At 47.8% G+C, this 23218-nt stretch overlaps 2 protein-coding genes across 43 annotated transcripts in view; one reads left to right on the top strand and one right to left on the bottom strand.

Moving 5' to 3' along the window:
- Positions 1 to 464: 464 nt before the first annotated feature.
- Positions 465 to 10712, bottom strand: ZNF740 (zinc finger protein 740). 5 transcript variants are annotated; one of them, XM_074006964.1, is made up of 7 exons: positions 10571 to 10712; positions 9217 to 9730; positions 6157 to 6306; positions 5722 to 5811; positions 5123 to 5246; positions 4692 to 4810; positions 465 to 3701 (listed from the first exon to the last, which is right to left on the bottom strand). In XM_074006964.1, exons 2-7 carry the CDS (start codon positions 9223 to 9225, stop codon positions 3612 to 3614), a joined length of 582 nt encoding a protein of 193 aa, XP_073863065.1. In that variant the 5' UTR covers positions 9226 to 9730; positions 10571 to 10712; the 3' UTR covers positions 465 to 3611. The 5 variants fall into 5 exon arrangements, with proteins under 5 accessions (XP_073863065.1, XP_015286455.1, XP_005571032.1 ...); XM_015430969.4 differs by having other exon boundaries at positions 465 to 2668; XM_005570975.5 differs by having other exon boundaries at positions 9415 to 9730.
- Positions 9870 to 23218, top strand: part of CSAD (cysteine sulfinic acid decarboxylase) — a 33368-nt gene continuing 20019 nt past the window's right edge. For 12 of the 38 annotated variants that reach the window (XR_012420288.1, XR_012420284.1, XR_012420292.1 and 9 more), the window contains exon 1: positions 10055 to 10321. Coding sequence is in view for 6 of the 38 variants with exons in the window: in XM_065524259.2 (XP_065380331.1) it covers positions 9942 to 10180 (239 nt within the window). In the remaining 32 variants the exon portion in view is untranslated. Of the gene's footprint in view, positions 10322 to 10479; positions 10681 to 10761; positions 10943 to 11568; positions 11618 to 19403; positions 19440 to 23218 lie in introns of those variants that run through there. The other 26 variants (XR_012420298.1, XR_012420285.1, XR_012420299.1 and 23 more) reach the window with 7 other exon arrangements.

The following is a 23218-nucleotide window of genomic DNA, read 5'->3' as shown; positions in this document are numbered from 1 at the left end:
TTTATAGCCTGGCCTCGGGAAAGTTCTTGTCCATCTTCCTCCTGCCACCTAAGGGCAGGGAGAGGGCCCAAGCGTGAATGTGCAGGAGAATCCTGAGGTGCGCCCTGGGACCCCGGAAGCCAGGTCTGGAAAGGGCCTCTGCGGATGCACGTGGGTCCCAGACCAGAGACACTGCATCTGTTGGTGTCTAACCCCCTTCCATTCTGCTGCGTGTGCTTTTTTTCCTCTTGCTCAGAACTGATGCCCTGTTTTTGCTCCTACTTGTTTGCTCCTCTGTGGAGAAGGGGTTTTAAAATGGCTTATAGGGTGCTGGAAGTTGTGGGGTGATTATATAGGGAGAAAAAAGGAAGGAAAACAACTAAAACCAGTATGAAAAAGCTTCCCCAAAGAGGAGGTAGTAGAAAAGCCCCATTTTCCTTTTATTTAAATATCCTAAATGTATCACGAAGGAACATACACTGCACTTTAATGGTAAAAAGATACAAGTTTATAACATCTTATAAAAACTACCATTTAAAAGTGATCTTGTCCATTTGATATTCCCCTCCCCCATAGCAAAATAAGTATATTATTTAAAAAAAAAAAAGAAGGTGGAGAGGAGGATAGGAAGGGGACAGTTGATAAAACCCCAGGGCCACAGCAGAGGCAAAGGGCATCTGGGGAGAGGGTTAGAAGCTGTGGCAGACTCCACTAATGTAACCCTCCAATGTCAAGCCATGGGCGCGATCAGTAGCTAAGTGATGACGAGGCTGTTGGGGGTGGACGGAAAAGACTTGGGGCAAAGCAGACTCTTTATAGCCTGGGCTGGTAGGGCCTGGTGCAGCAGCCTACCCGGAACTGGCACTACTCTTTCCCAGGTTCCCTGACTCTCCGTCCTGGTCTCTGAGAGCCTGCCCTATTTCCGTCTCCCCTACTCCAAACACACCTGAGGCATCTTCCAGTGCTAGGCCCCATGCTGGCCAGCAGGGGTGAGGCATTGGGCCCAGGAGCCTCTGCAGCGGTCTGAGTCAGTGGCTTCCCTGGGGTATCTGTGGGACTCCCGGGCCCTCTGGATGTGGAATAACTCCTTTCACTGCTTTGCTTCTCTCTTCTCACACATCCATTACCCCAGATATCGGCGTGGGAACTGAACCAACCACCTGCTCCTGAGTTTCCCTCACCGGGTCCCTGGCAGGGGTGGCTCTGCTATGGCTGTTCGCACATACTCTCTGAAGTTCCCTCGCTCCCACCCATCCAGGCAGGAAACCAAGGTCTGTGGGAACCCAGGGCACCTTCTGACCCAGTACACACATTAGTACACATAGGGGCATAGGTCACTCATGTGAGTCTCTCCACATACACCCCTATGCCAAACAGATTAGCTGTAAGTGGCAGGGAGAAAGGCCTCTCATTTTCATAAGCATTTTTGGGAGGATAGTTTTCTAAACATTTTAAAATGGTTTACAGGGTGCTGGAAGATGTGGGGTGAATCATCCCAGAAGAGAAGGACGAAAACCCCAGCTCCAGCAGAACCCTTGAACAGGAAGGGGGTGGCTCACATGCAGAAAGATGCCCCTGCTTGCAGGGACCACAGGGCTGATCCAAGGACTGAGGTCTAAGTTCTGGACCACATCAAATGGGAGTGTCAGCATAAAGCAATGAGTACACGGCAGCACACACTCCTCAGCGTCTCCCCAAAAGGATCTCAGATGCTGTCAGGGAAAATCGAATGGGTGCCATGCCTGCTTTTTCCGTGAAATACTCATACCACAGAGGTATGGACAACCCCCTCCCCAACCCCACCCCTCCAGAATAGGTAACAGCCAGGAATCATCCCATTCTTTAAGTTTTCTGGGAAAAAAAGACCCTACTGACAGCTTGGTACTCAGGTTCACCCAGTCTCCATGATTACTAACATAGTTCCCTTACCCGCCACAGGGCAGGTCAGGTTACAGTGGGGGTCAACCAAACCCCAGAACTTCCCATAAGGATTCTTTCTTTAGCAGAAAGAAAAGGTTTATTTCACCTTAGAAAATTCATGTTCACAGGCCCTGGCTTGGGTTAGAAACACCCTAACCACTAGGCTGTTGAATTTAATCTAAAAAAAAAAAAAAAAAAACCCCTCCAAAACAAAAGCCCTTCTGTTCCCTAAATTGTGTTCTTCAGCTCCTGCTGAGACCTCAAGCACCCTTCATGTTTGGGCAAGAGGAGGCTATTTTCCACTCATCCTCCCCGAAGGTGAGGGCCAGAGAAGTGTTTGGCTCATTACTATGCCATCTCTTGCAAGCATACAAATACACGCACTCATATCTCACACACACATCCACACACACACCCCTGATTACTTTTTTGGGAGTGGACAAGGTGGTGGTATTGGAGCAGAGAGGAGCAAAGAATATGGTTAAGAATGGAACCTACATTAGGTTTCTTCTTTAGTCTTTTCTCTGCAGCACCCCCACCCCCATCCCCCACACTCTGTTGGGTAGGGATGGCCATTAGGAAGGAAGCTGAGATCTTGTTTTTTTGGGACCAAAGGACAGACCCCTCCCAACCTCCTCTACCTGAATACAGTGATAGGACTTGGGGAGGGAGAACAGCTCCTACTGCTCAACAGGCATGTCAGAAGACCCCAGATTCCTTTGTTTCTTGAGCAGCTGTTAGCCAACTTGGGACCAGTCTTGGGTTGTTCCTAAGAGGGCACAAGGAGAGAGAACCCACTTTGACATCCATGACTCCTTGCTCAACACGTCTCACTTTAGGAGTCAATGGCAGCGAGGTAGCCACAAACCATCTCCAAGACCAACTCCCCAAGAAAAGAAGAAAGGGGCTTCACGGGCCACTCTCACCCAAGTTTCCTCCTAAAGGCACTTGAGCTGATGCCATCAGGTGCCAATGTGACATGGGCCATGACAACACCCACAGGCACAACTCTTCCTTTTCCCTTGAGGAAGGAAGAGGTGCCATCCACTTTTTGGATCCAGTCCTCGTTTGCTCCACCCCGTTTTTCCTTTTATCCCTACAGTGTATAAGGAAGCCAAAGTAAGCTCAGCTGCCATTCCTGATCTTATTCTTCCTCAAAAAGGAGGTGAAGTGCAGGACTGTGAAACACTGAGGAGCTGCTACAACTAAAAACCCAATTTTTGGGGAGAGCTGGACCAGCTATAGTCCCTACTTTGGACCAGGACGCTTATACCTCTGGATTACCTGTGTCCACAGTGTACCTGCTGAAGTTGCTTTTGGATAAACAAAAACAAGAACAGAACAAACAAATCCCCTTCCCCAATCTTTTCCATTTCAGCTGCCAGCTGGAGTCCAAGGTTGTGGGAGCCACACTTCAGTCTTGGTCCTGTACCTTGAGTCCCCACCTATGACCTCAGCCAAGGGTCCAGGGACTAGCTCCCCTACCCAGGAATGCTGTAAGAACTTCCCCGAGATACTCATAGTCTCAGATTATTTACAGAGCTGAGGTTCTGGGGCCACTGTCCCCTGATGCATTCTTCTGGTCTCCTGGGTCCACTCCTCCAGGAGTGGGACAGGTTCACATGGGGCGTTGGTGGGACCATCAGACCAGAGGGGGTGTGCTCTTCGGCAGGTTCTTCTGATCACTCCCACCACCCGGGGGCCCCTTGCGCCTATAGAGAAAACTGCCCGTCGGAAGTCTTGGACTGGCACCCTTGGCACATCCGTTTGTGTCTGAGTAATCGATCTGTCCGAGAAAAACACTGAGAAGAAAGGGAGGGTTAAGTGCCTGAGGGGGAAACTCAGCTACCTGTTGGCTACCTCATTCCTTTCACAGGAGGCAGATACCACATTCTCCATCCCCTCAGCCTGCGCGCAGACAGCAAGAGCACACGGTGGTGGAGAATGCAAGCTCTCGGGCCAGAGCGCCTGGGGCTGAATCTTGGCTCTATCGCTCAGCAGCTGTGTGACCTTGGGCAAGTTACCTAACAGCCCAGAATCTGTACACTCATCTACAAAACTGTAAAGCGAGGCTAAAAGTACCTACTCACAGCACAGCTGCTTTAGTCATCAAAGATTTATTGAGTATCTATCTCAAGGCAGATACAGAGTAGAGAACCAGAGGAACAAAGTCTCTGCCCTCATAGAGCTTTTATTCTAGTGTCTGAAGATTCAATGTAAGAGTGCGGAGCAAAGCTTGGGACCTAGCAATGCATCCAGGAAGTGTTAGCTATTATCATTTCTCATCTCTTGTTCTTGTCTTGTTTTGGCCCCAGCTCTTACATTCTCATCAGATCAGATACTGACCCCCAGGGCAAAGATTGTATCTCTTCCTCCAAAGTGCATGAGCTCTGAAGTTGGACTGAATCCCAGCTCTGTTCGTGATCTGCTGTGTCCTTGGGAAACTTAACTTCTCTGAATCTCAATTTTCCCATATGTGAAATAAGGACAATACAGCTACCTTAGGGAGTCATGTGAAGATTAAATAAAATCATCTGTGTAAAGTATGCTCTCATAGTGCCTGGCACAGAGTAAGTGATCATGAAATGCTATTATTATTATTATTACAATCTTGTAACTGCTCCTCCCCATGATCAGCTGCATAAGGCCAGACAGATGCACCTCACCCTGATGTGCCAACTATTATATGGCGAGCAATGCTGGTGGCTCTTTTGTCAGGCAGGAGGGGAGGGTGGCCCTGATTCTTGGGGAAGGAAAAGTGTGTGGGGGATTGCAGCAGGGATGAGCCTTACCTGATGACACCGTTCACACTGGTAAGGCTTTTCACCACTGTGCACACGCTTGTGGCGTTCCAGGTGGTACTTCTGGATGAAACGCATATCACATATATCGCACTCAAATGGCTTCTCACCTGGCCCAAGTGGAGAGAGAAGTGAATGTGGGGAGGTATGTATGGTAGGGACCTCATTCCAGTTATTTTCTCAGAAACTTTAGCTATTAGTAATATGTAGACACCTAAGTGATCATAAATGGGGAGGGGTCCCCAAAGGTGCTGGTCTCAGTGACAACAGATACAAAGCCATGCAATCTCTCTGCTTCACTGACTCATCTTCTTCCTTCATTTCTAATACCCATTAAAATAAACCCAACTAGAGCCACAAACAGACATGGAATACAAGCGATAGACTATCCTCCCTCTTTTGAATGTAAGCAAGACACTTACCAGTGTGAATAAGGATGTGCCTCTTTAGGTGGTAACTGCTCCGAAAGGCTCCAAAGCAGTGTTCACAAACAAAATTTTTGGGAATCTTTACTTGAAAAGAACCATTTTGTTCCACTACCACCACCTGGGGGCAATAATCAGGCATGTCATGAGGCCACCACTGCCCTCTTCCTGGAGAGACTGTTCTACTCTGGGTCCACTTCCAGCTGCTGAAGAAAGGAACCTCTCTGATGCTGTCTAAAGGTGCTGCCATCTCCTGTACTCCATGGAGGTAAGAGACCCTTTGGGGAAGGAGGTGGAGTGGGTAAGCTGTCTATCCTGTCAAACCCAGCAGTCTGAGTATGACTTGAGCTGGAGCCTGCCTGCCCCCATGCCACGGGATCTGGGATCTCATGCTCCCCAACCTGTACTCTACTGTTCCAGCAAGGCTAGAGATCAACTACCAAGGTAGTCTCTAGATGAAATCTGGGTGACTCACTCACTGGCTATCAGAGATCAAAGCATCTAGAGAAAGCTCCAGGTTACATGGTAGAGGGAAGGAGGAGGAATATTACCCCATTACCAAACTTTATGAGTTGGGGGGCCACCCCATTACCTGCCTTTTTAACAGTCTTTTTTGAATGAGAGGGCTCAGACAAGCTGTCATCATCTTTGCGGCTCCGGGACTTATCACTGTCTTTTCGGTGACCCTTTGAAGACAAATCAAATCTAAACTCACAGCCCATCTCAGAAGATGAGATGAGACCCAGTGCAGCTCTCAGACAAAATTCATAAATGAGAGTAAACCACCTGCCCCGAAAGCTTAGAGGAAGTATACAACTATTTCTTCTCCAATCACCTGGTCTTAAAGAGTTGAAGGTACACAAAAGACCTTCCTTAGCTTTCTGAAATACCAATGTTCATCCATTCCCCAGCTGGATCCCCTTGCCCCACTTCCCTATGCAGAAGCATCAAGGAATCAGAGCTTGGTATCTCCTGGCAGAGAGCTTGGGCCACCCAATCCCCAGGTGCCACAATGGACTCAAGCGCTGTACCTGACTCGAGCACCTCAGCACATCAGGGCTACCTGCCCGCTCGCCATTCTCGGCCTGCTTGCCGGCAATCTGGCTCAGCATCATCTTCTTGCTGGCTGCAGTGGGAACCAAACTCACACCTGCTAGGCCTTCACAAGCCAGGAGACTTGCCTAAGTTGAAAGGAGATGAGGTGTCAGGTCACCTGGCAGGGCAGGGCAGGGCAAAAATAGACTGCCATTCTCTATAGAACTACCTTTTACACCCAGCTACACACTGCTTCGCTCCAGTGAATGTCCCTCCTCACTGCCAAAGCCTTGCTTCCTTCAAGAGTCCTCCCTAAGTCATCTCACCAGGAACGACTTGTCATCTCTCAGCATTTAAATACAGATCAAGTAAATAATCAAGTATTACCGACACCTTTGTCATCAGAACTAGGCAGTGTGTGTGACTACATGTTTCTTTGAAGGTATTTCTAGGCCTTAACTGTGAGTGGGTATGAGGTTCCATCTTGCTAACCCACTGACATGGGAGATTCCTTCAGGACCTTCCTCCTTCCTCTCTCAACAGCCCTCAGTTGGGCCAGGCATGGTGGCTCACACCTATAACCCCAGCACTTCAGGAGAACAAGGTGGGCGGATCACAAAGTCAGGAGTTCGAGACAAGCCTGGACAATAGGTGAAACCCCGTCTCTACTAAAAATACAAGAATTAGCCAGATGTGGTGGCACGCACCTGCAGTCCCAGCTACTTGGGAGGCTGAGGCAGAATAATTGCTTGAACCCGGGAGGCGGAGGCTGCAGTGAGCTGAGATCACGCCACTGCACTCCAGCCTGGCGACAGAGCGAGACTCCGTCTCCAAAAAAAAAAAAAAATTAGCTTCAGAGCCCACTTTCGATTGGCAGACTTTACTGGTGCCAACTGTATTTTCTATTGGTTTCATTTTTTGTTTGTTGGTTGAGACAGGGTGCCACTCTGTTGCCCAGGCTGGGGTGCAGTGGCATGATCTCGGCTCACTGCAGTCTTTTTTTTTTTTTTTTTTTTGAGACGGAGTCTAGCTCTGTCGCCCAGACTGGAGTGCAGTGGCGCGATCTCGGCTCACTGCAAGCTCCGCCTCCCGGGTTCACGCCATTCTCCTGCCTCAGCCTCCAGAGTAGCTGGGACTACTCCGCCCGCCACCACGCCAGGCTAATTTCTTTTTGTATTTTTAGTAGAGACGGGGTTTCACCGTGTTAGCCAGGATGGTCTCGATCTCCTGACCTCGTGATCCGCCCGCCTCGGCCTCCCAAAGTGCTGGGATTACAGGCTTGAGCCACCGCGCCTGGCCTGCAGTCTTGACCTCCCTGGCTTAAGCGATCCTTCTACCTCTATCTCATAACTGGGACTTCAGAACACCACCACGCCCAGCTATTTTTTTTTTTTGCATTTATAGAGACAGGGTTTCACCATGTTGCCTAGGCTGGTGTGGAACTCCTGAGCTTAAGCAATCCTCCAGCCTCAGCCTTCTAAAGTCCTGGGATTACAGGCTATTTCTCCCTTTAGATTTTAAACTCCTTAAGTATTACCAATTGCAACTGATAGAAAAATTAAACCACTTGGAAGGTTTTCTTATTTCTCTTGACCTTTTAGGCCATTTATATGTGTGCATGTATGATCACATTTTTTCACATTCCTTGCTCCACATATAGTTTAAAAAATTACTTAAGTAAGGTATGTTTAAGTACATTTCCTCATTCCACTGCTACATTCTTCAGGCTGACTTCGGTTAGCCAGCATGAAAGAAAATACTTTACTGAAAAAAAACTTTTAAGAAATTGTTGGTCAGCAAACGCCCAAATTTATGAAGAAATTCCTTTTGGATGATCAGTATATTCTAGGACCCCTCCCTCCAACTTCTAGGACTCTGGAATGAAAGATCCAGAGTTAAAAATCTTAGCTTAGCTGTTTGCACTGTATAATAATCTCGGGCAAGTTATTCACCTTTGCAAGCCTTAGTTTCCTTACATGAAAAATGCCTGTCATAATGCTTATCCTTACACGGTTGATGAAAAGTAAACTAAGATGTAAAATGCTTAGCAGTGTCCAGCACAAAGCTGAGTCCCTAGTGGAAGGCAGCCTTCTCAGAAGAGTGAATACAATGCTGAGAAGTGGGTTGCAAAAGACAAAGGAAGAAGAAACTGATGGGCCCCTATTCTATATGGAAAGGAGGAAGCTGTGCATTCAGAAGCAGCTGGAGGAAAGCCAATTATACTACAATCAGACTGCCATCCTGGTGAGACTGGTAGGGAAGGTTCCCTAGAAGAAAGCTTGGGAGAAGCTCTGGAGATATGTGCACACAGCTATTCTACTCAGATGACTACAACAGCCTATCTGCTCATTCTGTCTCTCCAATCCATCCTCTACCTCCACAATGATAATGACCTACATACACTGCTCTGATGCTACTCCGCTGCTTAACTTAGCAAGGCATAAAAGGGCTTTAGGTTACACTCTGCTTACTGCAGGGAACAACTTCCTCACCTATCACTGTCAATGCTACCTCCATAACCATCCCCATTTAAATCCCTTAGTCTATAACTACCAAACTACCTGCAGTACCCAGAACCTCATCACGTTTTCCCACGACTCTAAGCTCCTGCCCATGCTGTTCCTTTTGTCCAAACGCCCTTCTATCTGTCAACCTTCATTTTCTTTTTCTGTCCAAGCAGAAGTACTGTTCTCTCCTATGTACATACCCCTATTACTGCACATTCCTCAATCAACAGATTCAGAGTCTCTACTACTACCTAGCCACTATACAAGGCATTGAGAATATAAAAATAAATGTCTTTCCATCCCTCTCCCGACTCCAACTAGCCTGGAAGCTCACTGGGGACAAGGACAATCTTATTCATCTTTGTAGTCCCAGCACAATGCCTTGCATGCAACAGGAACTCAATAAATTCCTGTTGAAAAAAAACAAATGAAGCATTCACCATACTATTCACTCCCTTACACCCCTCAGCACTTAATGTACCAAAAGTAAACTGAGTACACGTTGCTTTGCAAATGTCCCATCAGTGCCTGTGATGCAGGATAGCCTACCTCCTTCATTTGACTGGAAGCTCCCTGAAGGCAGGGGCTGTGGCCTGTCTCCTTTCCTTCCTCTAGATCTCCCCCTGGTGCTTAATACAGAGCTTGGATCACTGGGGTTGGTCAATATGTTGACTAGAGCAGCATTCAAGAGTGAAACTGCAACAGGCTTCCCAGTGATCTTGGAGGAGGACTCTAGAGCTTTTTTACCTGAGCCATGCTGATTTTTCACTTAATGCAACCCAAAAGTTCAGGAGTTCCTTGGTCCACCTTTCCTTAAGACACTGTCGTTTTGAACAACTGTCACCAAACCACGGTAACGACTCCTTCGTGTCCCATCAGTCCTGTTGCCATATTGAACTTTGTCTTCAAATAGAACTTAGTGTCCTCCAAAGAAAAGATAGGTGTTCCAAGAATCCTTGGACTCTGCCTGGCTCCTGCCTATTGTCTGAAGAAAAAGAGTGTCTACCAGTCTTGGTTTTCCAGTTGAATTGTCTCGATGAAGCTCACGATCTGTTCCAGAAACCTAAAACCAGAAAGGACGAAGGGGGCTGCTAAATGCAAGATCTTCAGGCCATTACTACGTGCGACGTGAACTTTTTTTTGCTGGGCGCTCTTTGTGAAGCTCAGAACCAGGACATGAGTCAAGAAGAGTTTTCTTTCTAGGTCAATAGGAGGAACTGGTCTCCTGGGCAAGGAGGGGAAGCCAACAGGAGCAAAAGTAATTGGGGCCTCCTATGGAGGAACTCTGCCAAAAGGGCAATTGCTTGGATTTGCCATCTCAGGAATGGAAAAAGGGGGCGGAGATCCTTTGGGGCTTTTGTGCCCAATGGGCCGGCCCGAAAAGCTCGCACTTTACAGAGGCGGACAGACTAGGGTGGAGGAAAACTCAAGGGCCATTGCTGGGTGCTTCGGTGGCGGGCAGAAACGGGACTGGCAGTGCCCACACGTGCGCGTTCTCTGCGTCAGCCCGAAGGTAAGGAAACTCGCTGCGGAGGTGAAGGGCAGGCAGGCGAAGCCCGGCGCGGCGTGTTGCCCATCTCGCTCCGGCCAGCCAGCCCCTGCACCCGCTGCACCAACCGGGAGCAGAGCCGGAGAGTGGCGAGAAGCGCGCGAGGTGCGTGCTCGCGCCCGCGTCCCCTCCGAGCGAGCCCTCTCCCGGGCCGGGGACGCGGCGGGACGCGCGGGCAGGGGGCGGTGTGCGCGCACGGCCTTTCCCCTCCCTTCCCCGGAGAACCCCCTCCCTTCGCCACGCGCCCCTCCTCCCCTCCCCTCCCCCTTCCCGCGCGGCGCCCCACGGCTTGCGAGGTACTGAAGCGCTGCCGTCTGTACGGACGACGCTGCGCTCTCTGGGGCGTGCTCCTACCTGCCAGGCGCGGCCTCCCGCTGGCTCCCCGGCCGCGCGGCGCCTCCCCCAGGCCCCAGCACACCCTGCCAACGCCGCAGCCGCGGCTGCCCCCACCGGGACCGAGGCAAGTTTACAAACACCAACCCCGGCCCGTTTCCCCGGAAGCACTTCCCCCTCCCCCTCGTCCTCTCCGCCGAGCTGCTGCATCCACTTCCGGGCTCGGCAGCTAGACGAGCGGGGGCAGCCTCAGAGCGGGTGAGGTTGGGGACGCACGGAGAGGTGCAGTTGGTGAGTGGGCGGTGCCGTGCGCGGATGGCCTGGAGGAGGGGGCGCCAAGGCCCGCGCGTGCGCCGTGGCCGGGGCGCGCCCCGGTCGCCATCGAGACTGAGGGTAGGAGCCTCGGCCCTGCAATAATTGTGCGCTGGGTGCTCGATGGGAAGAGGGTTTGCTGGGTGAGCTGGTTCAGACTCCTTGAAAAATCGTCGTCACTCTGTCTTCCTCGCGGACGTTCACCTCATCTCTCTGAGCCGGCGCCCCAAGTAGAGCCAAAGTAGTTCGTACCCAGCCTTTTCACGTAACTCGTCCGAGGTGGTTCTTCTCCAAACTTTTTCTATCAAGCCCAGATCAGTAGATTTTGGGGTCAGCTGGGAGAGGCGTTAACTTTTCTTTGCACACTCTTGCCTTGTGCGCTCAACCAGTTTGAAAATGAGTGTTCTCGCAGAAGCGTTCCTTGAGTAGCCCGAGGCCACACTGCTCACCTCCCTGCAGAAGTCAAAGCCCCCCCCATGGTCTGCGAATCCCGAGGCCAGCCTGGTTACCTTCTCACTTTCCTCCTTTATTCCAGGCCGTCCAGCATCGAACACTAGCCTCCACACGTGGAAAAGACCCTGACTTCCCCAGTAGACTAGTCTTATGGGAGACCTGGCTCCTGGGCCAGGCTGCATTAGGAAAATGGAAACCATACTGTCTTCAAATTCTTCTGCCTAGCCTTAGCCATTAGAGAGAGGTCCTGCTAGCCGGGCGCGGTGGCTCACGCCTGTAATCCCAGCACTTTGGGAGGCCGAGGCGGGCGGATCACGAGGTCAGGAGATCGAGACCATCCTGGCTAACACGGTGAAACTCCGTCTCTAATAAAAAAAAAAATACAAAAAATTAGCCGGGCGCGGTGGCAGGCGTCTGTAGTCCCAGCTACTACTTGGGATCTGAGCCAGGAGAATGGCGTGAACCCGGGAGGTGGAGCTTGCAGTGAGCCGAGATCGCGCCACCGCACTCCAGTCTGGGCGACAGAGCGAGACTCCGTCTCAAAAAAAAAAAAAAAAAAAAAAAAAAAAAAAGAGAGGTCCTGCTGAAGATGGACTGCAAATGCGCTTGATGGAAGGAGATGTCAATTCCATTTAAGTCCTCATTATTTGCTGTAGGTGATATGTCATGACTTTAGGAGAAGTAATGGTGATGCCAAAAGAAGGAAAAAAAAAAACTCTTTGTGATGAAAAAAAGACAAGGATTCTCAACTTTTTATTTATTTAGTTATTTATTTATTTTAGGCAGATTTCATTTCCCTGAGCCACTCCATGATTTGGGCCATTGAAAGTATGTTTTTTGTGTGTTTTAGGATCACTCTAAAATAGAGACAAAATGGAGAAAGAAAAAGAAACATCACCAGGAATGTCTTTTAAAAAAATCTTTTTAAAAAATTAGCTCAAGACCGGGCGCAGTGGCTCACGCCTGTAATCCCAGCACTTTGGGAGGCCGAGGCGGGTGGATCACTTGAGGTCAGGAGTTGGAGATCGGCCTGGGCAACACGGTGAAACCCCGTCCCTACTAAAAAAAAAAAAATACAAAATTAGCCAGGTGTGGTGGCACATGCCTGTAATCCCAGCTACTCGGGAGGCTGAGGCAGGAGAATCGCTCGAACCTGGGAAGAGGAGGATGGGATGAGCCGAGATCAGGCCATTGCACTCCAGCCTGGGCAACAAGAGTAAATCTCCGTCTCACCAAAAAAAAAAAAAAATTAGCTCCTACTTATTTTACAAATCGTCACAATGCAAAAGTATAAAAGACACACAGTAGTTATTCTCCTCATCTACTTATCCCATGCTCCTGAAGGAAATCATTCTTACCAGTTTGGTGTATATGCTTTTAGGCTTTTTTCTGTGTTCATACAAAAATATTTTCATCCAGTATTTATTGAGCACCTGTAATGCGCCATACAGTGTATTTTAGACATCTAAGTCAGCTAACATTTAAAAAATTGTTGCACAGTATTCCAGTTTATTTGTGTGCCTTGTTTATTTCCATCTTGATGAACATTAAGGTTTCAGATTTTTTTTTCTTTGTAAACAATACAATAGTGAACATCCTTAAATAGTTACCTTTTTGCCCCAGGCGAGGTGGCTCATGCCTGTAATCCCAGCACTTTGGGAGGCTGAGACGGGCAGATCACCTGAGGTCGGGAGTTCGAGACCAGCCTGACCAACATGGAGAAACCATGTCTCTTCTAAAAATACAAAATTAGCCGGGCGTGGTTGCACATGCCTGTAATCCCAGCTACTCGAGAGGCTGAGTCAGGAGAATCGCTTGAACCCGGTAGGCAAGTGTTGTGGTGAGCCGAGATCGTGCCATTGCACTCCAGCCTGTCTCAAAAAAAAAAAAAAAAGGCCGGGCGTGGTGGCTCAAGCCTGTAATCCTAGCACTTTGGGAGGCCGAGACGGGTGGATCACGAGGTCAGGAGATCGAGACCATCCTGGCTAAAACGGTGAAACCCCGTCTCTACTAAAAAATACAAAAAACTAGCCGGGTGAGGCGGCGGGCGCCTGTAGTCCCAGCTACTCGGGAGGCTGAGGCAGGAGAATGGCCTGAACCCGGGAGGCGGAGCTTGAGGTGAGCTGAGATCCGGCCACTGCGCTCCAGCCTGGGGGACAGAGCAAGACTCCGTCTCAAAAAAAAAAAAAAAAAAAAAAAAGTTACCTTTTGCATTTGTAAGGATTTGTAGATGGGATAAAATTTTTAAAATTTTATGTTTATTTTTATTTATTTATTTATTTTTTTTGAGATGGAGTCTCACTCTGTCGCCCAGGGTAGAGTGCAGAGAGTGCCTCCCAAAGTGCTGGGATTACAGGCATGAGCCACCGTGCCCAGCCCCTTCTGGTATTCTTTTTTTTTTGAGATGGAATTTCACTTTTGCTGCCCAGGCTGTCAATATCGTGCCATTGCACTCCGGCCTGGGCAGCAAGAGTGAAACTCTGTCTCAACAAATAAATAAATAAATACATACATAAAGAGATGGGCCTCCACGCCTTGTTGCCTTAGGCTGGTTTCCAACTTGTGGGCTCAAGTGATCCTCCCACTTCGTCCTTCCAAATAGGTGGGACTATTTTATTGCTTTTTGACCTTTTTAATTGTTTTTGTAAACTGTCTGTTCATATCCTTTGCCCATTAAAAAAGGTAGATCATTTGTATATTTCTTATTGATGGTAGAAATCCTGTCCGTGTTGTGGTTAATAGCTATTCTTTGTCATCTGCATATAAAATATTTTCTCTTTGTTTTTCACTTATCTTTCAGCTTTTGAGACAAAAGTCATGCTTTATGGGAAAATATTTGCAACATTACTATCTTTGATAGGAACAAGTCAGGGATGTTTACTATTTTTTTTTTTTTTTGAGACGGAGTCTCGCTCTGTCGCCCAGGCTGTAGTGCAGTGGCCGGATCTCAGCTCACTGCAAGCTCTGCCACCCGGGTTTACGCCATTCTCCTGCCTCAACCTCCCAAGTAGCTGGGACTACAGGCGCCCGCCACCTCGCCCGGCTAGTTTATTTTATTTTATTTTTTTTTTTTTTTTGAGACGGAGTCTTGCTCTGTCACCCAGGCTGGAGCGCAGTGGCCGGATCTCAGCTCACTGCAAGCTCCGCCTCCCGGGTTTACGCCATTCTCCTGCCTCAGCCTCCCGAGTAGCTGGGACTACAGGCGCCCGCCACCTCGCCCGGCTATTTTTTTTTTTTTGTATTTTTTAGTAGAGACGGGGTTTCACCGTGTTAGCTGGGATCGTCTCTCGATCTCCTGACCTCGTGATCCGCCCATCTCGGCCTCCCAAAGTGCTGGGATTACAGGCTTGAGCCACCGCGCCCGGCCTATTTTTTGTATTTTTTTTAGTAGAGACGGAGTTTCACCGTGTTAGCCAGGATGGTCTCGATCTCCTGACCTCATGACCCGCCCATGTCAGCCTCCCAAAGTGCTGGGATTACAGGCTTGAGCCACCGCACCCGGCCGATGTTTACTATTAAAACTAATATTTTAGGAGAGCTCCTGGTCACCCTAAAGCCTCCTTGGTTTCCTATATATTCATCTTACAAAGAGAAACGATTGACAATGTATCAGAACTGTGGAGTTCAGCAACATGACCAGATGTCAGATTAATGAACAAAAATTATATAAATAAAATATAAGAATATAACCGGCCGGGCGCGGTGGCTCAAGCCTGTAATCCCAGCACTTTGGGAGGCCGAGACGGGCGGATCACAAGGTCAGGAGATCGAGACCATCCTGGCTAACATGGTGAAACCCCGTCTCTACTAAAAATACAAAAAACTAGCCGGGCGAGGTGGCGGGCGCCTGTAGTCCCAGCTACTCGGGAGGCTGAGGCAGGAGAATGGCGTGAACCCGGGAGGCGGAGCTTGCAGTGAGCTGAGACCCGGCCACTGCACTCCAGCCTGGGCGACAGAGCGAGACTCCGTCTCAAAAAAAAAAAAAAAAAAAAAGAATATAACCAACACTAAAATGCCATAGAATAAATAATCCAATTCACAATAAAAACATTCTATTTTGGCCAGGCGAGGTAGCGCACACCTGTAATCCCAGTGCTTTGGGAGGCTGAGGTGGGAGGATTGCTTGAAGCCAGGAGTTTAAGACCAGCCTGTGCAACATAGTGAGACCCTGTTTACAAAAAATTAAAACATTAACCCGGCGTGGTGGCACGTGCCTGTAGTCCTAGCTACTCAGGAGGCTGAGGTGGGAGAATTGTTTGAGCCCAAGAGTTTGAGGCTGCAGTAAGCCATGATTGTGCTACTGCACTTTAGCCTGGGTGATACAGCAAAACCTAATCTCTGAAATAATGATTTTTCTTCTTTTTTTTTGAGACGGAGTCTCGCTCTGTCGCCCAGGCTGGAGTGCAGTGGCGTGATCTTGGCTCACTGCAAGCTCCACCTCCCAGGTTCATGCCATTCTCTTACCTCAGCCTCCCGAGTAGCTGGGACAGGCGCCCGCCCCCATGCCCAGCTGATTTTTTGTATTTTTGGTAGAGACGGGGTTTCACCGTGTTAGCCAGGATGGTCTCCATCTCCTGACCTCGTGGTCTGCCCGTCTCAGCCTCCCGAAGTCCTGGGATTACAGACGTTAGCCACCGTGCCCTGCCATTAATAAATAAATTTTTTAAAAAATTTAAAGGGTTTGATTAAATGGAGAGTTTTACTATGCTCATGAATAGGAAGACTTAATATTGTAGAGACATCAGTTTTTGCTACAGATTAAGTTAAAGCAAACTGTAATTAAAACAAGATTTTTTTTTTTTTTTTTTTTGAGACGGAGTCTCGCTCTGTCGCCCGGGCTGGAGTGCAGTGGCCGGATCTCAGCTCACTGCAAGCTCCGCCTCCCGGGTTTACGCCATTCTTCTGCCTCAGCCTCCCGAATAGCTGGGACTACAGGCGCCCGCCACCTCGCCCGGCTAGTTTTTTGTATTTTTTTTTAGTAGAGACGGGGTTTCACCGTGTTAGCCAGGATGGTCTCGATCTCCTGACCTCGTGATCCGCCCGCCTCGGCCTCCCAGAGTGCTGGGATTACAGGCTTGAGCCACCGCACCCGGCCAATTAAAACAAGATTTTACATGGAACTTGAGCTGATTTAAAAATTTACATGGAGGCCGGGCGCGGTGGCTCAAGCCTGTAATCCCAGCACTTTGGGAGGCCGAGACGGGTGGATCAGGAGGTCAGGAGATCGAGACCATCCTGGCTAACACAGTGAAACCCTGTCTCTACTAAAAATACAAAAAACTAGCCGGGCGAGGTGGCGGGCGCCTGTAGTCCCAGCTACTCAGGAGGCTGAGGCAGGAGAATGGCTTAAACCCGGGAGGCAGAGTTTGCAGTGAGCTGAGATCCGGCCACTGCACTCCAGCCTGGGCGACAGAGCGAGACTCCGTCTCAAAAAAAAAAAAAAAAAAAAAATTTACATGGAAAAGAATAATTGCAAGGACAGCAAAAAACATTCTGAAAAATATTGATTGGATAAAATAATGAGTGGGAAAAATAAAGCCAGGCATTATCCTTAACCACTTTAATGGTGTCTTTATGCAGAATTTAAAAAGTTTTACATTGTCAAATCTACCTGTGGCTCTTGGGTTTTTGTGACATGATACCTCAATATTATTAAATATTTCCCTGTACTTCCTTCTGGTATTCTTTTCTTTTTTTTTTTTTTCTTTTTTTTTTTTTTCTTGAGACAGAGTCTTGTCTATCGCCAGGCTAGAGTGCAGTGGCATGATCTCAGCTCACTGCAACCTCCGACTCCTTGGTTCAAGCGATTCTTCTGCCTTAGCCTCCCGAGTAGCTGGGATTACAGCCACGCACCACCACGCCCAGCTAATTTTTGTATTTTTAGTATAGACTGGAGTTTCATCATGTTGGCCAGGATGGTCTTATCTCCTGACCCGTCAGCCTCCCAAAGTGCTGGGATTACAGGCATGAGCCACCGCGCCCAGCCCCTTCTGGTATTCTTTTTTTTTTTTTTTGAGATGGAATTTCACTCTTGCTGCCCAGGCTGGAATGCAATGGTGTGATCTTGGCTCACTGCAACCTCCACCTCCTGGGTTCAAGTGATTCTCCTGCCTCAGCCTCCCAAGTAGCTGGAATTACAGGCATGTGCCACCACACCCGGCTAATTTTTGTATTTTTAGTAGAGACGGGGTTTCACCATGTTTGTCAGACTGGTCTCGAACTCCTGACTTCAGGTGACGTCAGGTGATCCATCTGCCTCAGCCTCCCAAGTGCTGGGATTATAGGCATGAGCCACTGCGCCCGCCCCTCCCCTTTCTGGTATTCTTATGGTTGTATATTTTCAGTTTCTGTCTTTATCTTAGCTGCAGTTAATTTTTGTCAGAGGTGAGAAATAGTGAGAAATGCCACACGGACCAGTGATGCAGTGGAAGAGGTAGCCTAAAGTCAGAAAGTCAGCGATCTAGGCTTGTTCCCATGTCACTTTTGTAATTTTGGGCAAACTAGTTGACCTTCTTTCAGCCAAAAATCCTCATCTTGAAAACAAGAATGAATAAATACCTCTTTAGGCTAATTTCTCGTACTACTGTGAAGGTCAAATGAGATAATAAATGAGAAGAAAAAGCCCCCTTTGCAAATCTGTTATTGTTACTACATATTCTTGGTTGATACAAGTCAAATGTAAGTAGAATGCAGCATTTTTTCTAGTACCTGTAAATCATTGATTCAACAAATGTCTATGTAATGCCTCTGTGCAAGTCCCTGGGGGAGGGGAGAGGACAATCAAGAAGATGGAAATTAACATTTGAGGGGTCCCTGTTTTCTATTAGTTTACTTAATGAAGGAGAAGACTTAGTTCTCTCCACCCAGGAAAGTACAGTCTAGAAGCAGAGAAAAGATTATATACATAGGAGGGTTTGGAGTTTGTACCTCTCTTAATGTGGGCGTGGAGCCATTGGGGTTTGTTGATTGGGAGATAGCACAGAGTACTTTAACTTTCTAACCATAAACCTGGCTGAGAGCGCTTCAGGAGACAACTGCCTAGATCCCTTTGTCCCCAGGCAGGCCTCCTCCTATGTGACCTTACCTAACTCCCTCTTCCCTCAGGCCCACTCCGTCACTTATTCAAATAGCATTGTAATGATTACTTCTGAGTTTTTTCCTGCACCAGCTCTCTGTTGCCTTAAGGAGAGCCTTAGTGTTTTCTCCTTGAAGCCTGCCCTGGGCCAGTTGAACTTTCCTGCCTTTCCATGGTGACCCCTCAACTCCCTCTTATGGCAATTTCCCTTTATTTTACATGCAGGTCTCTCTTGCCAGCCTGTTAGCTGGAGCCCGCAGGGCAGATGCAGCACCTAGGGTAATGCCAGCCAGGCACTCAGAAGTAGAGGACACTCAGTCAATGTTTGCTGAACAAACTGAACCCATTCCCTTCCCTGAGAGCCAGCGGGGGTTGAGGGGTTGTGTAATAGAGATGAGCAGTGTGTGGCTCCCTTTGCCTTCCATTAGACCTTTGATAACAGTGGATTGAGGAGTTGGGAAATCACATAATGTGCAAGGGACATTCCTTGAGCCTGATGACTTGTATATTTTAGAATTCTTGTACCCCCTTAATTCCTCCATATGTATATATTTTTGAAATGGAGTCCCACTCTGTCGCCGAGGCTGGAGTGCAGTGGTGCCATCTTGGCTCACTGCAACCACCACCTCACAGGTTCAAGTGGATCCTGCCTCAGCCTCCTGAGTAGCTGGGATTACAGGCACCTGCTGCCACTCCCAGCTAATTTTTGTGTTTTTAGTAGAAATGGGGCTTTGCCATGTTGGCCAGGTTGGTCTCAAACCCCTGATCTCAGGTGATCCACCCACCTCAGCCTCCCAAAGTGCTGGAATTACAGGCGTGAGCCACCGCGCCCAGCCGATTTTTATATTGTTTAAAAATAACCTTTATTTTAATTCCATAAGCAATGTGAAATGATTGTATAAAGTTATAAATATATAGATATGTATAAATAAGAAACTTAAAAATCATCCATAGTAACAACACCCAGAAATAGCCACAAATGAATATTTTGAAGTATTTTTCCTTCTTTTTCAGTATTTTCAAAAATGCATGGAGAGTGACTGCTAATAGGTATGGAGTTTCTTTTTGGGGTGATGAAAGTGTTCTGAAATCAAATAGTTGTGATCAGTGCATAGTTTTATACTAAAAACCACTGAATTACTTTTAAAGGGTGAACTTCATGGTATGTGAATCATATGTCAATAAACATATTACAAATAAATGCCTATGCATATATACAAATAGGGTTGTCTTTTTCTGAACTGTCTGAAAGTTGCAGACATTATGCTCTTTTAGCATGTTTTCTAAGAATAAGAACGTTCTCTTACATAACCACAATACAGTTATCAGATTCAAGAAATTTAACACTGGTAGAATACTAATATTTATAATACCATCCATAGTTAGATTCCACCAGTTGTTCCAATAATTTTTTTTTTTTCTTCTTGAGATGGCGTCTTGCTGTGATGACCGGGCTAGAGTGCAGTGTTGTGATCTCGACTCACTGCAGCCTCCACTTCCCAGGTTCAAGAGATTCTCCTGCCTCAGCCTCCCGAGTAGCTGGGATTACAGACGCATGCCACCATGCCCAGCTAATTTTTTTATTTTTAGTAGAGATGGGGTTTCACCATGTTGGCCATGCTGGTCTCGAACTCCTGACCTCATGTGATCTGCCTGTCTCAGCCTCTGAAAGTGCTGGGATTACAGGTGTGAGCCGCTGCACCTGGCCCTAGTAATGGTCTTTATAGCAGGAATTTTTCTTCCTTATCCAGTAGCCAGTCTAAGATTACATATTCCTTTTGGTCGTAATACCTCTAGTCTCCTTCAGTCTGGAGCAGTTCCTCATATTCCCTTTAATTTTCATGACATTGAAATTTTTGAAGAGTACAGAGTAGATGTTTTATAGAATGACCCTCAATTTAGATATATATTTTGTGTCCCAATTAGATTTGGGTCCTGCATTTTTGGCAGAAATACTATATAAGTGATGTTGAGCGTTTCATATCAGGAGGCCCATGATGTCGGCCTGTTGCCTTATTGGTGATGATTACTTGGGCAAAGTGGTGTCCACCAGGTTTTCTCACTGTAAAGCTACCACTTTTCCTTTAAAGGAAAATGCTCGTTTTGTTTTGTTTTGTTTTGAGGCATGGTCTGACTGTCACCCAGGCTGAATGCAGTGGTGTGAGATCTCAGCTCACTGCAACCTCTGCCTCCTGTTTTTCGAGGCTGAAGTGATCTTCCCACCTCAGCCCCTGGAGTAGCTAGAACCACAGTGAGTACCACTACGCCCAGCTAATTTTTGTATTTTTCTTTTCTTTCTTTTTTTTTTTTTGAGACGGAGTCTCGCTCTGTCCCCCAGGTTGGAGTGCAGTGGCGTGATCTTGGCTCACTGCATCCTCTGCCTCCCAGGTTCAAGCAATTCTCCTGCCTCAGCCTCCTGAGTAACTGGGGCAACAGGCACGTGCCATTGCACCTGGCTAACTTTTTATATTTTTAGTAGAGACGGGGTTTTACCATATTGGCCAGGCTGGTCTCGAACTCCTGCCCTCATGATCTGCCCGCTTTGGCCTTTGAAAGTCTTGGGATTACAGGCATAAGCCACTGCACCCAGCTCTAGAGTACTATATTTATTTTTATTTTTATTTTTTTTTGAGACGGAGTCTCGCTCTGTCGCCCAGGCTGGAGTGCAGTGGCCGGATCTCAGCTCACTGCAAGCTCCGCCTCCCGGGTTTACGCCATTCTCCTGCCTCAGCCTCCCGAGTAGCTGGGACTACAGGTACCCGCCACCTCGCCCGGCTAGTTTTTTTGTATTTTTTAGTAGAGATGGGGTTTCACCGTGTTCGCCAGGATGGTCTTGATCTCCTGACCTCGTGACCCGCCCATCTTGGCCTCCCAAAGTGCTGGGATTACAGGCTTGAGCCACCGCGTCCGGCCTAAAGTACTATATATATATATATATATTTTTTTTTTTTTTTTTTTTTTGAGACGGAGTCTCGCTCTGCCACCCAGGTTGGAGTACAGTGGCCGGATCTCAGCTCACTGCAAGCTCTGCCTCCCAGGTTTACGCCATTCTCCTGCCTCAGTCTCCCGAGTAGCTGGGACTACAGGCGCCCGCCACCTCGCCCGGCTAGTTTTTTGTATTTTTAGTAGAGACGAGGTTTCACCGTGTTAACCAGGATGGTCTCGATCTCCTGACCTCGTGATTCGCCCGTCTCGGCCTCCCAAAGTGCTGGGATTACAGGCTTGAGCCACCGCGCCCGGCCTAAAGTACTATATTTTTAAGGAAAAAAAATTAGAACATGCCCCAGAGGAAAAAAGTGAAGCTATCCAGGTGTTGGTGTTGTGTTGATTGACAGGTTTCAGTGTTGTGTTGGAGAAGAGAGAGAAAATGTAACAACCTTTGAAGATTAAATAAAAAGGTTAAATAAAAAGGCCCGGCATGGTGGCTCATGCCTATAATCCCAGGAGGGAGGCTGAGGAGAATTGCTTGAGGCCAGGAGTTTGAGGCTGCAGTGATCCAACATCTTGCCACCACACTTCAGCCTGGATGACAGAGTGAGAAAGACCTTGTCTCTTAAAAAAAAAAAAATATATATATATATATATATATATATATATATGTACATGTATATATGTGTATATATATATATGTACATGTATATATGTGTGTATATATATATATATATGGGAAAATCAGTTCAGTATCAGTTAAAATCCCTGGTTTGAGCAACCAGTAGAAGATTGTGCGATTCACTGAGCTGGGGAACCCAAGAAGAAGAGCAGATTTCAGAGAGCTGATAAGGAGCTCATTTTTGGAGTGTGAAGTGCCTGTGGGAATTCCAGGTCAGGCAGGTGGCATCAGGGATTTGGAGCTCAGGAGAGGTCTGAGAGGGAGGGGGTCACGAGCAGATAGCCCTGGGCATGGATAAGCTTGCCCAGGAGTAGGTACAGATGCAGAGGAAAGAGGCCCTGGGACAGAACCCTGAGGAACTCCAGCATTTAAAGGAGGGCCAGAGGAAGGTGAAAATTCATGGGAAGCTAGGAATGGCCAGAGAGAGGGGACAAACTAGGGTAGTAATATGGAAGCCAGTTAAAGAATATGTTTCAAGATGTAGTGGCAAACTATGTTGGATGGCTCCAGAGGTGTCAAACAGGATAAAGATGAGATGTGTGTCCATTGGGTTTGGAGGCAGGGAAATTCTTGGTGACCTTGAAGGTGGAAGCTACTTGGAGATAACCCTTTGAAGAAGATTGGCTGTGAAGAGGAGGTGGCTGGAGGCGGGTGTGTTGTGAGGTTTGAACAATGTAAAATGCTGTGAGAAAGAGGTAGGATGCAGATTTGAAAAAATGAGAAGGGATAATCAAGAGGGCATCCGTGAGGGAGAAGGATGTTTATACTCAGTGGTTCATACTCAGAAATCTGGAAATGAGGGAGGAGGGCGGTGCAGGCTGAGGTGAGACAATGCAAAACCCTACTATGGGGCTGGGCACCGTGACTCACACCTGTAATCCCAGCCCTTTGGGAGGCCGAGGTGGGCAGATCACTTGAGCTCAGGAGTTCAAGACCAGCCTGGCCAACATGGTGAAACCCCATCTCTACTACAACTACAAAAATTAGCTGGGCGTGGTGACTTGCGCCTGTAATCCCACCTACTCAGGAGGCTGAGGCAGAAGAATTGCTTGAACCCAGGAGTTGGAGGTTGCAATGAGCCAAGATCGTGCCATTGCACTCCAGCCTAGGTGACAGAGTGAGACTCTGTCTCAACAACAACGAAAAATCCTACTATGGGCTCGTGCCCAATGATCTTGTAAGAGAAGTTTATATTTTCCCCCATTGCCATGCCCTTTGC

The sequence above is a fragment of the Macaca fascicularis genome, chromosome 11 (assembly GCF_037993035.2).
Source record: "Macaca fascicularis isolate 582-1 chromosome 11, T2T-MFA8v1.1".
Lineage (NCBI taxonomy): Eukaryota > Metazoa > Chordata > Mammalia > Primates > Cercopithecidae > Macaca > Macaca fascicularis.
The sequence above is the reverse complement of the archived record's forward strand: the minus strand, read 5'-3'. Positions and strand labels throughout refer to the sequence as shown.